We start from the raw sequence: 12264 nt of genomic DNA on the forward strand, positions 1-12264 counted from the left end.
ATTTAGTCCAGAAGAATATGAAATATTAAAAGAGACATTGAAAATGGCTGAAAAGGAAAGAGATCTTAAAAAATAAAGTTAATGATTTAGAAAAAGATAGCGAGAAAAATAAAGATATCAATACAGTTTTTAATAAAGATCAGCAAAAAGCAATTGTATATGGTACAAAAGGTTCCAAGTGGTCAGATGGAACAATTAAAAAAGGATTGAACTTGCATTTTGTATGTGAATCGCATGGTTATAATCAGATAATTAACTTGTTGCTCCATTTCCTTCATTGAGAACTTTAAGAAATAAGATACAGCACATTAAATTTGAATCAGCAGCCTTATTCTTGAACACATACGAAAATAAGAGTTTCTCGACTGTGATTGGCCAATTATATATGGAATTACTATTTCCGTATGTGATATTTATTCAAGAATAGAGCCCCAGAATATTTGAAAATGTTTTTAAATATCTGCAGTTGATCATTCTTCATATTTCACGTACATGGAAAATCTGTGGACTAGTATTTGATGAAATGGCAATTAAAAAGTAGATTGATTTCGATACAAGTACAAAAGCAAAGTATTGGAAATGTAACATTGCCTACAATACAAATAAATTGACATGTAAAACTTTACTTTTCCAAGTCCAGTTTGGACTTGGTTTTTATTGGAAACATGTAGCTTACCACTTTACTCCTTATCTTATTCAGTAAATGATGCAATGATGCAATTAAAGAGATTATTTTAGAATACTCCAAAAATGTCATCAAGATAGATTTAAAAATAATTATTTTGGTTTGTAATATGGGAAATAGAAGATTGCTCATAAAATTAGAGTTTAAAATTACAAAGGCAGATGGTGTACACTAGAACACATCCTTGCGGTACAGAGATCATGTTAAGCTTGCGCCACACGATGTTTGTTTGTGCCGCTGGCTTTTGATTTCATATGTAAAGGATATCCTAAGCCAACAGCTCTTCAGTTCAAATACAGATCACCCATATTCATAGTCCTTCCTTATTTTAAGGATGAAGGAAGTCTCCATGAAGGATTTCTCGATTCTTCAAGGCCTCCTAGTTTCATAAACTAATCTCAAGTCTGCCTTCCCGAAGGAAGAAATATTTTAAGGATTTTACTACTACTGAAAGCATATAATATAGAGTGCGTTCAGGGAGACACTATTTGCGCTGGATGCAAACGCTAATGCTGTTTTTGGAGCCAATAGTGCGATAGCATTAGCAAGCTCCATGAACGATCCTAGAGTAGCGTTGGTAGACTAGAAAGATATATTCGTTGAAGTTAAGTTAATGTAGGAGATTCTGTTTTCAATCACTAAAGTTTTCCCTATAATTAAAATTTTTAAGATTTTGTAAAGTATTTGTAAAGTAAAAGTTGTAAAGTATTAACGTAAATTTTTTATTTTCTCGTAGTGAATAACAACGTAATCTCAGTTGCAATCTCTATGATAGCTTGCCGCTAGGCCGAAGTGAACAATGTAGAAACTAGATCAAAAAATTAATAATTACACTAAGTAAATTAATTAGATAAAAGGAAGAACCCCTCCATCCTCGATTATCGATTTCAGAAGAAGAAGCTCTATCTAATAAAGATCTTAAACATCTGCAGCGGAATACCCTGCCGCGCTATACCGCAATAGTAACTTTTTTCCGTACACGGGAATTAAAAATTGCCACTAACAAGATATTTCTGACTTTCACTTTATAATGAAATCAAATACACAAGTTGCACTTTGCAGAAACTTTGAAAAGTTAAAGATGATACACAAGCAAGAATTACGTTCACTCCAGTCTAGTAGCAAGCCATCAGCAGAGATTAAAATTGAGATTGCATTCATTATGATAAAATTTGAAATTCATACATTACGTACGTACATTTACTCTACGAAATTCTAAGAGAGAAAAGTTTGGTGAGACTCGAGAATAGAATCCCTTAAACATTATATATAATCCCTTAAACATAATCTAACTTTGACGTTGTTAAACGCTACCAATGCTACGCTAAGATCGTTCACAGATTTGTAAACGCTAACGCTACCGATACACTACCTCGGCAGAAATAGCGTTGATAGCGCGCAGTTGTGATGTAACATGCTACCATTAGTGACGTCATGATAGTTTGTTAGCGCTATCTGCAGCTCCGCGAACAGTTTGTAGCGCTAAATAGCGCGAATAGCATTTTCCCGAACGCACTCATAATATATGCAAACCTAATATCGTGAATTATGAATAATAAAGATTATAAAGGCATTGTTGATTAAATAAAATCGTGATTAAGCATTTTACAACAATAATGGACAAAAATAAAACTAATAGCGAATTCGATTGGACGTACTAAGTGCGCACTGATGCACATTAAAACCGCCGTACATACCAGATGTAGAAGCTTAAATCCGCTGTTTTTAATCAGAAAAACATTATTTTTTCCTAGGAAGCAAAAATAAATTTATTCAAAGTACTTGCCATCGCTAACTATACATTTTTCCTATCTTTCGGGCAATTTGTGTATACCACGCCAAAAAAAATCCTCATCTTTTGAGACAAACCATTCATCAAGCTATTTTCGGACATCTTCATAAGAATCGAAGTGCCGCTCAGCGAGCGCGTGGCCCCATCGACGAAAACAGGTGATAGTCAGAAAGTGCCAGGTCTGGTGAGTAAACGAGATGGGATAGCACTTCCCAGTTGAGTGTCTCCAAGTAATTTTGGACCATTGTTGACGTGTGCGATGGTGCGTTGTCGTGGAGGAAAATCAGCTTGTCATGTCTTTTCCGATAATGCGGCCTTTTTTTACGCAGAGCACGGTGCAATTTGATTGTTGGTGGTAGCGGTGAGCATTAACAGTTTCACCAGGTTTTAACAGCTCGTAGTAGATGATACCCTCCTGATCCCATCAAACGCACAGCATCGTCTTCCGTCCGAAGCGATTTGATCTTGAGTGATCTAGTTGGGATCAACCCAAGATTTCTTGCGTTTAGGATTCTGAAAATAGATCCATTTTTCATCGCCTGTCACAATGCAGGAACGATTTTCTTTTTTATCTGCCAAGCAGAATTTGGCATATGTTTTGGCGTCGCTCCATCTGCCTATCGTTCAATTCATGCGGCACCCATTTTTCGATCTTTTGAACCTTCCCCATGTAGCCGCATGGAAATGGCTGCTTGAGAAACACCCAATTGCTCAGCAAGCATTTTTTGCGATTGGATATCGTCCTCGTCCAAAAGAGCCTGCAATTGACAGTCCTCAACTTTCCTAGGCCGATTTTCACGCTTCTTGTCATTCAGGTCAAAATTGTCGTCATTGAACCGGCGAAATCAATCTCTGCACGTTGTTTCCGATAAAGCATTGTCGCCATAGGCCTCCACAAGCATTCGATGCGATTCGGCAGCCGATTTCTTCAAATTGAAACAGAAAAGTAAAGCTTCCCGCATATGCTTTTTTTTTTAGCAAAAAACTAGACATGATTACGAAAAAAAAAATGTATGTTGTTGCATGAAATGATGATTGCTGATGATGTGCACTGGTTAATGGACAGATGTCAAACACATAAAAAAAAATGTATTGTGCCCAGAGTAGCTTTGTACGTTCACTAATGCTACCTATGAGCAAACAGCGGATTTATAACGGATAAGCTTATACACCTGGTACACAAAATAACGTAAATATATGTTTATAAATAAACATAAAAATCGATTATATCGTGAAATATTCAATAATGCAATACATTTTATTGCACTATTAGATAAAATATGTATTTTATAATTCAAGATATTTGCATTTTGTTTTTATACTAAAATTAAATCATAGTACAACAGCTTTAATATGCATCAGTGCTTCCAATCGAATTCGCCATAATGTTTGTTATACGAAGGAGAAAATGCTTTTGACACAATTTATTTACGAAAAAAATGCTATTAAAAATAATTACCGATGTGACAGAATCGATGTAAATTAAAAGCTAAATCAAAAGTAAAAAGATTGGTGTGACAAAATTAATTTGGAGATTTGCTTATGAAAACTGCATCTCCTTCTCAAGGAAATTCATAACCTCCCTTGAGAAAAAGAAACTAATAAGGCTTCTTATTTGGTCAAGAAAAATTTATGAGGAACAAGAAATCCTCATTCCTCAAGGAAGAACTATGAATACGTATAAGACAGATGTATATAGTAGGGAACATGCAATACCTATCTCCCGTTATACATGTAATGAAGTATCTTCCTCTTTGAATGTACTTCTAACTAAATTAAATGAAAAAGAAGAAACTATAGAAACACATCGATTTCTCTAAATTAAATGATTGCGAATCTATATCAGAGATTGCACAACAAATATTTTATAGAATATGTGTGAATATATTGTTTTCAAATTGAGGAATTTCATCAAATGAGAAAATTGTTATCTGAAATTGCGAAATAATTCTGATTTAACATTTATGTCATCCTCTTTATCTGCCTTTGCTATTTCAAATTATACTCCTGGAGCTCAAATAAGAATTAATAAAAAAGTATTTGATATTCTTGAAGGGGCAGAAAAACTATATGAAGCCAAGTCCAAATTATTACTCTTAAACAAGTCTCTGAATGACAGTTTAGTATTTTATTTTCATACTGCTTTGAAATATTTCCCTTTAAGTACTTGTCATTATGTTAGGGACAAATTAATCTCGATTTGTGTCACTCCGCGTAAAATAACTTTGAGTGCTATAGAAAAAATGAATAGAACATATCATCAACTTTTGGAAGTAAGACTATGGGAACAGGATTGGTTAATAAGTTCAAATAGAAAAATTATGCACAAAAATACTGATTGAAGATAAAGTTATTTTTGAGATTAAAACAAAACTATTATTTTGTAGATATTATAGTTATTTTGTAATATCATATTTTTATGTATGTTAAATTTAAAATGACAAATGATCTCAGTAATTCTTGATTGTTTGCAGTGTTTTTTATTTTTATTTTATTTATTTAAAATTATTCTATGTTATTATTGATCATTTTATGTGATTGAATTATGAGTATTTTTCTTTTCTTGTTATAAGTGACAATAATACATAATATTTATAATATTTAAATATTGTGTAATATATCTTAAAAATTTATGCCGAATAAATATTTTAATTTTTCTTGATTAATGACATATATATTTTTATGTTTGTAATTAATCTTTTATATTTTTTACGATTAAAAAATCAAACAATTATTTTGTCATAAAATTTTATTTTTATTACTAAATCGCTTTAATATTGCGTTCAACAGACTCAACAGTTGAGCGCTTGCTGTTATTGGTGTATTCTTTTAGATCATTCACTCAGCATTTTAGATCTGGAAGAATATCAATAGCAGCGAGCGCTTATTCAACTCTTCAGTCCGCTGAACGCAACCATTAAAAATATATACCCTAACAGCAAAGTCGACTCTGAGTCGATTATAGCTTCTAGACGTCTGAAAAATGGACGTCCGTAAGTCGACTTGGAGACGACGTCTCTAAGTCATACAATGTCTCACTTTAAAGACGACTGTAAACCGATTTTAAGTCAACTATTCTAGGCTATGGTCTGATTTATGCCTACAACGCTTATGAACAACATTCATCCTTGTTTTATTATAGTTAAACAACAAGGACGAAATGATTCCACATTTAAGCTTTATGCGTAATCGCAGTTTTTAAAATCGATATTGGAAGGACGTCTGTCGACATATCGACATTTGTGCTGTTAGGATACATATTCAAACTTTTGATATCTTAAGTAGCTATAATCGTTAATTAATCTTATATAAATAGTATGTATATCAGGATCAGAAATAATATTAAAAACTTTATCTCTCAGTCCTGAAAATTGAAAATTTTTCTCAGAATTTTTCATAATTTTTCAGAATTTTTATATAATTTTTCAGAATTTCTAAATTTTATAACTTTCTAACATTTTTTATACAAATTGGAACATTTCTCAAAAAATTTACATCTTTTCTCAAAATTTTTCATATATGTTAATTATGAAATATCGTAAGATTTTCAAGATTTTTTGTAAGGAATAATAATAAAATAAGTAATAATTTTTTATAATTTCTGACGAAATGTTGTAAAATCTAAAAAATTTGAAAATAGTTTTTAAAAATTATGGGAAATTTCAGAATTTACTTGTGAAAAGAGTATTTTAGAATTTACTTGTGAAAAATTCTGAGAGAAGATATAAAATTCCGAATATTTCTGAAAAATGTTCCAATTTGTATAAAAATTTTGAGAAAAATTTTTATCAGCGAGGCCTTACACAATAGAAGGAATAAGGAATTAGGAATAAAGAATAAACGATTTTAACCCATCAAAAATCAGATACATTGAATGTATCTCAGTCGAAAACGCCAGAAGTAAACTATTCAATTTTTGAATAAGTTTTGGAACGCAATATGATAAAAGCTAGCCCTCTGCCCGAATAATCGTGAACTACATAGCTGACTCGTGGCCGTGCTGTACTTGTTGAAGAGAGGTTACTTTTCTCTCTTTCGTTATATTTATTTGCAGCAAAAATGTATGACGATTATAACGAGGTACACATTCACATTTGCTTATTTTTCATTTCACAACGTTGAAATTTTAAAGTATTCTCAATTCTAGCTTTTATTTGTGTTCAATCTAATTTAATATACACATATTTCTCTTCAGTATGATGCCTACGACGACTATGGGCCGCCAGATGTACATGATCAATACGATCGACCAAGCTACCGGCAAGTGCCCGAAGTGGTGCGTAATTTCTTGGTATTCCTGCGCAATTGTATCAACGAAGGTATGATCTTTGAGATCCAGAATTTGTACGAGAACTCGTTCCCTAAGATCTCGGAGCAGCTATTTGATAAGTCGCCATGGCCAGACGCCTCGACAATTGCCCACATTGTTGATAATGATGCAGTATTTCTCACTCTCTATAAGGAGCTTTATTATCGTCACATATATGCGCGCATGCAGGGTCCTACACTGGAACAGCGTCTTAACTCCTTCTACAATTATTGCGATCTTTTCAATTATATTCTGCATCCTGATACTCCAGTACAACTGGAACTACCCGACCAATGGCTGTGGGAGCTCATTGACGAATTTGTCTACCAATTTCAATCTTTTGCTCAGTATCGTGCCAATCTGTCCAATAAGACACCAGATGAAATCGAGAATCTAAATGCACATAATAAAATCTGGGATGTTCTATGTGTATTAAATGTTTTGCATTATCTGGTTGATAAATCAAAGATAAAGAGCCAGTTGGAAGTATATGCGAGTGGTGGTGATCCGGATTCTGTAGCTGGTGCCTTTGGCAGGCATTCCTTGTACAAGATGCTTGGCTACTTCTCACTTGTTGGTCTTCTGAGACTGCATTCTCTATTAGGTGATTATTATCAGGCCATCAAGGTCTTGGAAAATGTGGAGCTCTATAAGAAAAGTGCATATTCCCATGTACCTGGTTGTCAGATTTCGACGGCATACTATGTAGGTTTTGCATACATGATGATGCGTCGTTATGCAGATGCAATCAGAACGTTCTCTGGTATTCTGTTGTACATTCAACGTACAAAGCAATTATTTGCCACCCGAAGCTACCAGAACGATCAGATCAACAAGCAGACTGAACAAATGTATCATCTGCTCGCCATATGTCTGGTTCTACATCCACAGTGTATAGATGAAGGCCTGCAGCAGGCTCTGCGGGATAAAAATTATCACGAAAAAATGTACAAGATGCAGTATGGTGATCTTACTGAATTTGAAAATTGTTTTGTGTTTGCATGTCCCAAATTTCTATCCCTTACACCACCGAATCCAGATAATCCTAATGAAGACTATGTACGTGAAGCCATCAAACATCAAACCCAAGTATTCATGGATGAAGTAGTCCAACAAAAAATGTTGCCAACTATTCGTTCGTATTTGAAACTCTATACGACATTGCCGCTAAGTAAATTGGCCACATTTATGGGAAACAATACTAGATCTGATATTGAGGGATGGGATCTTGACAAAGAAGTCAATGCATTAACAATTCATTTATTATGCTTCAAGCACAAGATGAAAAATATTGTTTGGACAAAAGGCACATCCGGACTAGACGGAAAATTCCAATCCGGTTCTGAGGTAATTATTTTATTTGTATTTTTCATTATATTTTACTTGTATTTCAAAAATTTATAAAACTTATCTAAATCTCTAGTGTTCTCATTTATTTCATGTTTTTTTCAATAACTCATTTTCCGTATAAATAAAATATATAATAAGTTATATTTTGAAGAAATTTGATTTTTGCTTGCCACAGATCAGTTAATTTACATTTAATTTATTCTCCATTGTTATCATTTAAGTTGATGAAATTATAAAAATAGATGCATATGAAAATATTCACCACGACTCGATAAAATTATTGTATAGTATATCAGGAAGTAGGACATTGCTGTTACATTATTACTCAAATGACTGAATTTTGTTAACATTTTACATGCGAACATTGATAAGGATCCGAAATAGGATCGAAACATCTGCGATTATAATTATGTTAAACCAATCTTCACATTGTCATCTTGTGTTGGCTTGAATAGGCATTATTTGATTATATTGATTTATCTCAATCAAGCTTTAATACTTAGTTTATCAATTACATTGTTAAATTCACGAAAATCGTTTCTTTTTCTTTCAGTTGGATTTCTACATCGATCATGACATGATTCACATCGCCGATACGAAGGTAGCGCATCGTTATGGAGACTTTTTTATTCGCAAAATATTGAAGTTTGAAGAATTGAATCGCAAGTTGCATCATATAAAAATCTAACTGTATATTATTATGCAATTATTAAACATCTTGACAGTACGTTCGCAAAAAAGGAATAAAATTTTCAAAAATAAATATTTATTTCTATTAAACACTTGTCACAGATATTCCAGAGCATTACAATAAAGTGTACATAATTCATGTTTGGCAGTATATTGTAATGCGCAATGTACAAAAATCTACATTTATATTCAGTGTTTTATGATTTTTTTATATACAGTGAGCAAATAAAATTATTTTTAGTGCTAAACATATATTATAAAAATATAATATATCTGTAAAAGATCAACTTTTGTGAATATACATAATACATTTCCCTTATCACTATAGTTATTTTTAATGCAACTTTTTACATGCCAATACCTGTATTTCTATATTTATTAAACTTAATTACTAAAGAGAAAGAAAAATCGTAAAGAAAATAGCAATTACATATATTTTATATCTAACAAGCAACAAAATGTTAAGACATTATATACACATAATTTTGTAATTAAACATAAATAACATATCAAAAGTAAAATATCGATAAATTGATTGCAATTTATAGCAATGTTAAAATTCAGCAAAACCGTTGTATAAAAATATATATAGGTTTCTCTCAGTCAATAGTAATGTTTTTTTTGTATGGATGCAGTTTTATTTCCTCCTTCTTGTAACATTCTACATGCTGCAGCTAAGATATTTGGTTTCATCGACGCGTTCGGCACTTTTAGACTGTGCAGATAATGGAAAAATCGATTGCCTCTTTTATAATTTGTACTCGAGCGAGATTCTTCTGCGCGGCATATCGTTCGCGCAGTCGGAAGATAATCTAATGCCATGATTTGTCGATCTAAACACGTGGATGTGACGTACGATAGCGCTAAATCCACTCCTTGTTTTAACTGCTTCCTCAAAATAATGTTACTTTGATTTTGCACATGTTCATTTGCATCAAAGTTTTTATACAATATTTGACTGTTTATAAAATCCGCTATATCCGCGTTCAAATCGTATAAGGCGGAATAGAAAGACATATTTTCAGCTAAGGATAAATTAGGTTGCGTTTTCTCCTCTGACATGTCTAATGTCGTATCTTCAATATCAATTAAAGATGACATTAGAGATAAACTATCCAAATCTTCTGCTAAATTGTTCAATATATATGTATCATTAGAGTTTTTTGTATTTGCAGTTTTCTTTGTTTTATGCTTCTTGTTTAGCTTAATCGCAGGTTTATATAAATAGCGTTGCATGTCCTGCCAAAGTAACGACTTTACAATCATTGACTGTTGTGATAATATCGGTAGACCTGATAATAGTAAATATTGCAACTGAAGCAATGCCTGTCTTAAGTCGCCTTCTTGCAGTAATTTCTAAACAATGAAATAAATTTATTTACTTGATTCAATAATAAAAGAGCACAGAAGATTGTACAACTTGCGCAACTTCAATAGAACAATTGAATTTTAAACATTATGATCTTTATATATAATTTCCAAATTTCTCTTTTCATAAAAAAAACTTTAGAATAAATTTTATATCATAATTTAAAGATTACTTACCCTTAAGCAATTAGGCGGAATCCTATAATTTGTCTCAGCAAGCGCAATTAATTCCAGTAAGGTAGACACTCTGTTACCACTCACTTTATGAAAGTAAATTTTGTTTTGTTGTGGTGCCATTTTATTCAAATGAGGACACGTGTTTCTACATGTCATAACAATTGGTCGTTTGGTATTTGATGCTAATTGATACGCAGCAGAAACAAATCCTTCATCTTCTTCAAAAACGAGATCAATATCTTCCAAAAGAATTAACGAATTTTGCGATATCTTTGAGGTTTCATCTTCATTTATGATTCTTTCGAATAGAGATTTATGTTTACTTTTTTTAATTCTATGCGACTTTGTGGCTTCCTCTAATTCTTTTAAGATTCTCTTTCCAGTTCGTTTGGAAGATGCATTCACTTCAATTACGCTGTAAAAGCAAAACTTTAATTTACTTTGAATAAGCTAACGTGTAAAAGTGCGACTTTAATTTACTTTGAATAAGAAATGTCTGAATTTATTTTAATTTAAAGATTATTTTGTATATATTTTCTTTGAGTCATGATTACCTGTAGCCAAGTTCCTCCGCTATCGCATATACACTTGCGCTTTTTCCACTGCCATGTGGCCCTAATAAGACAGCAATCTGATTATTTTCAATGTTGAACGAGGAACTGCAATCTGAGGAATAAAACTCATCACCACTACTGTCATCGTTCTCCTTTGTTAAAGATGTTCTCCAGCCATTCAACCAATCTTTTAGCTTACTTGCACCTTCTTCATTTCCAACTATTTCTTGCGCGCTCATCGGTTTATATTTGTACGTCCATGCGCAATTGTGCGATTGCTTTTCCTCGGTCTCAACATTCTCTGTTAATATTTTCTTTCGTTCATGCGCTCGCGTTTTTCTACCTTCTGGAAATAGCGATTTCTTTTCCAAATCCCCCTTAATTGTTGATACAGTCTCCCACATTTTTCGAACATCTGGATAAAGCTTCTCAATTTCTGATAACACTTGCTTCACATTTTCTTTTATGGGTCCTTTAATCGTTTTAATCATTTTTGATGCTTCCCTACAATTAGTAATATATTTATAATTACTAATATCTATCGAAGGCAAATATTGTTTTTCGATTTTCATTGAAAATTTGTGTTCTATTTCAGATTTGATCGAGTCCGACTTATCTTCTAATTGTGTAATATGACTGATAACAGGAAATGGTAATATAGGTATGCCATTATTTACTTTGTGGTCTGTATTTTTTGTGTTCTCTACATCGATTATATCCGATTGTAAGAATAAACGTCTTGCTGCTGTGACTGCTGGATCTATTTTATATCGTTTAATGAATAAAGGTGCCAATTTTTCATTCGGTTTTCTTTTCAGAATATTCTCATTGCTGATCTTGCATTCGGAATCATCAATTATTACAACTGTTTCATTAATTTTCTGTTCTTTTTTAATAGCTCTGTTTGATTTTTTAAAATCAGTATTTCCATTACGAGCATCTTTGACAATGTTTGAAATGTTGCTATCTTTTACAATTAATTCTTTTCTTTCCTTGTTTTGCTCTTTCATTTTAAGATGTTGATTATGATTCTTCCTATAAACTTCATTATTATCTATATTTGCAGACTTTCCAGATTTATTTGAAGCATTAAACTTTGATTTGCTTCTTGGTGAAAACAATTCATCATCGGTATCTGCAAGTAAAATTATAAATATTAATTTTACAGTGTTATTAAAACTAGATACTTGTTTGAAAGAATATTAAAATCAGCGATCAAAGTGTGAAAAAATAATCATTGCCATCAACCAATAAATATTGGGAGACTCAATTATGTTTTACATCATATATATATATATATATATATTTGATAATCATCAAATCTAACTTCTGTAATTAA

The 12264-nt window shown here is 32.1% G+C and overlaps 2 protein-coding genes across 2 annotated transcripts in view; one reads left to right on the top strand and one right to left on the bottom strand.

The window, feature by feature from the left end:
• Nucleotides 1-6465: 6465 nt before the first annotated feature.
• Nucleotides 6466-8899, top strand: LOC108692363 (eukaryotic translation initiation factor 3 subunit L). The gene is made up of 3 exons (XM_018200581.1): nucleotides 6466-6557; nucleotides 6673-8133; nucleotides 8690-8899. The coding sequence occupies exons 1-3, from the start codon at nucleotides 6537-6539 to the stop codon at nucleotides 8822-8824; spliced, it is 1617 nt and encodes a 538-aa protein (XP_018056070.1). The 5' UTR covers nucleotides 6466-6536; the 3' UTR covers nucleotides 8825-8899.
• Nucleotides 8900-9429: 530 nt separating this feature from the next.
• LOC108692370 (replication factor C subunit 1) overlaps nucleotides 9430-12264 on the bottom strand; it is a 4384-nt gene continuing 1549 nt past the window's right edge. The window contains exons 4-6 of the mRNA XM_018200589.1: nucleotides 10926-12066; nucleotides 10372-10786; nucleotides 9430-10182 (exon numbers count right to left, since the gene is read on the bottom strand). Of these exons, the coding sequence (XP_018056078.1) occupies nucleotides 9430-10182; nucleotides 10372-10786; nucleotides 10926-12066 (2309 nt within the window). The remainder of the gene's footprint in view (nucleotides 10183-10371; nucleotides 10787-10925; nucleotides 12067-12264) is intronic.

Source organism: Atta colombica, unplaced genomic scaffold (genome assembly GCF_001594045.1).
Source record: "Atta colombica isolate Treedump-2 unplaced genomic scaffold, Acol1.0 scaffold7, whole genome shotgun sequence".
In the NCBI taxonomy this organism is placed as follows: domain Eukaryota; kingdom Metazoa; phylum Arthropoda; class Insecta; order Hymenoptera; family Formicidae; genus Atta; species Atta colombica.

Excerpts from the sequence above, each read along its gene's own strand:
- LOC108692363 (XM_018200581.1), top strand. The coding sequence starts at position 6,537 with ATGTATGACGATTATAACGAG. Across the intron at positions 6,558-6,672 it reads TGTATGACGATTATAACGAG|TATGATGCCTACGACGACTA; the intron begins GTACACATTCAC and ends ATTTCTCTTCAG. Across the intron at positions 8,134-8,689 it reads AATTCCAATCCGGTTCTGAG|TTGGATTTCTACATCGATCA; the intron begins GTAATTATTTTA and ends TTTTTCTTTCAG.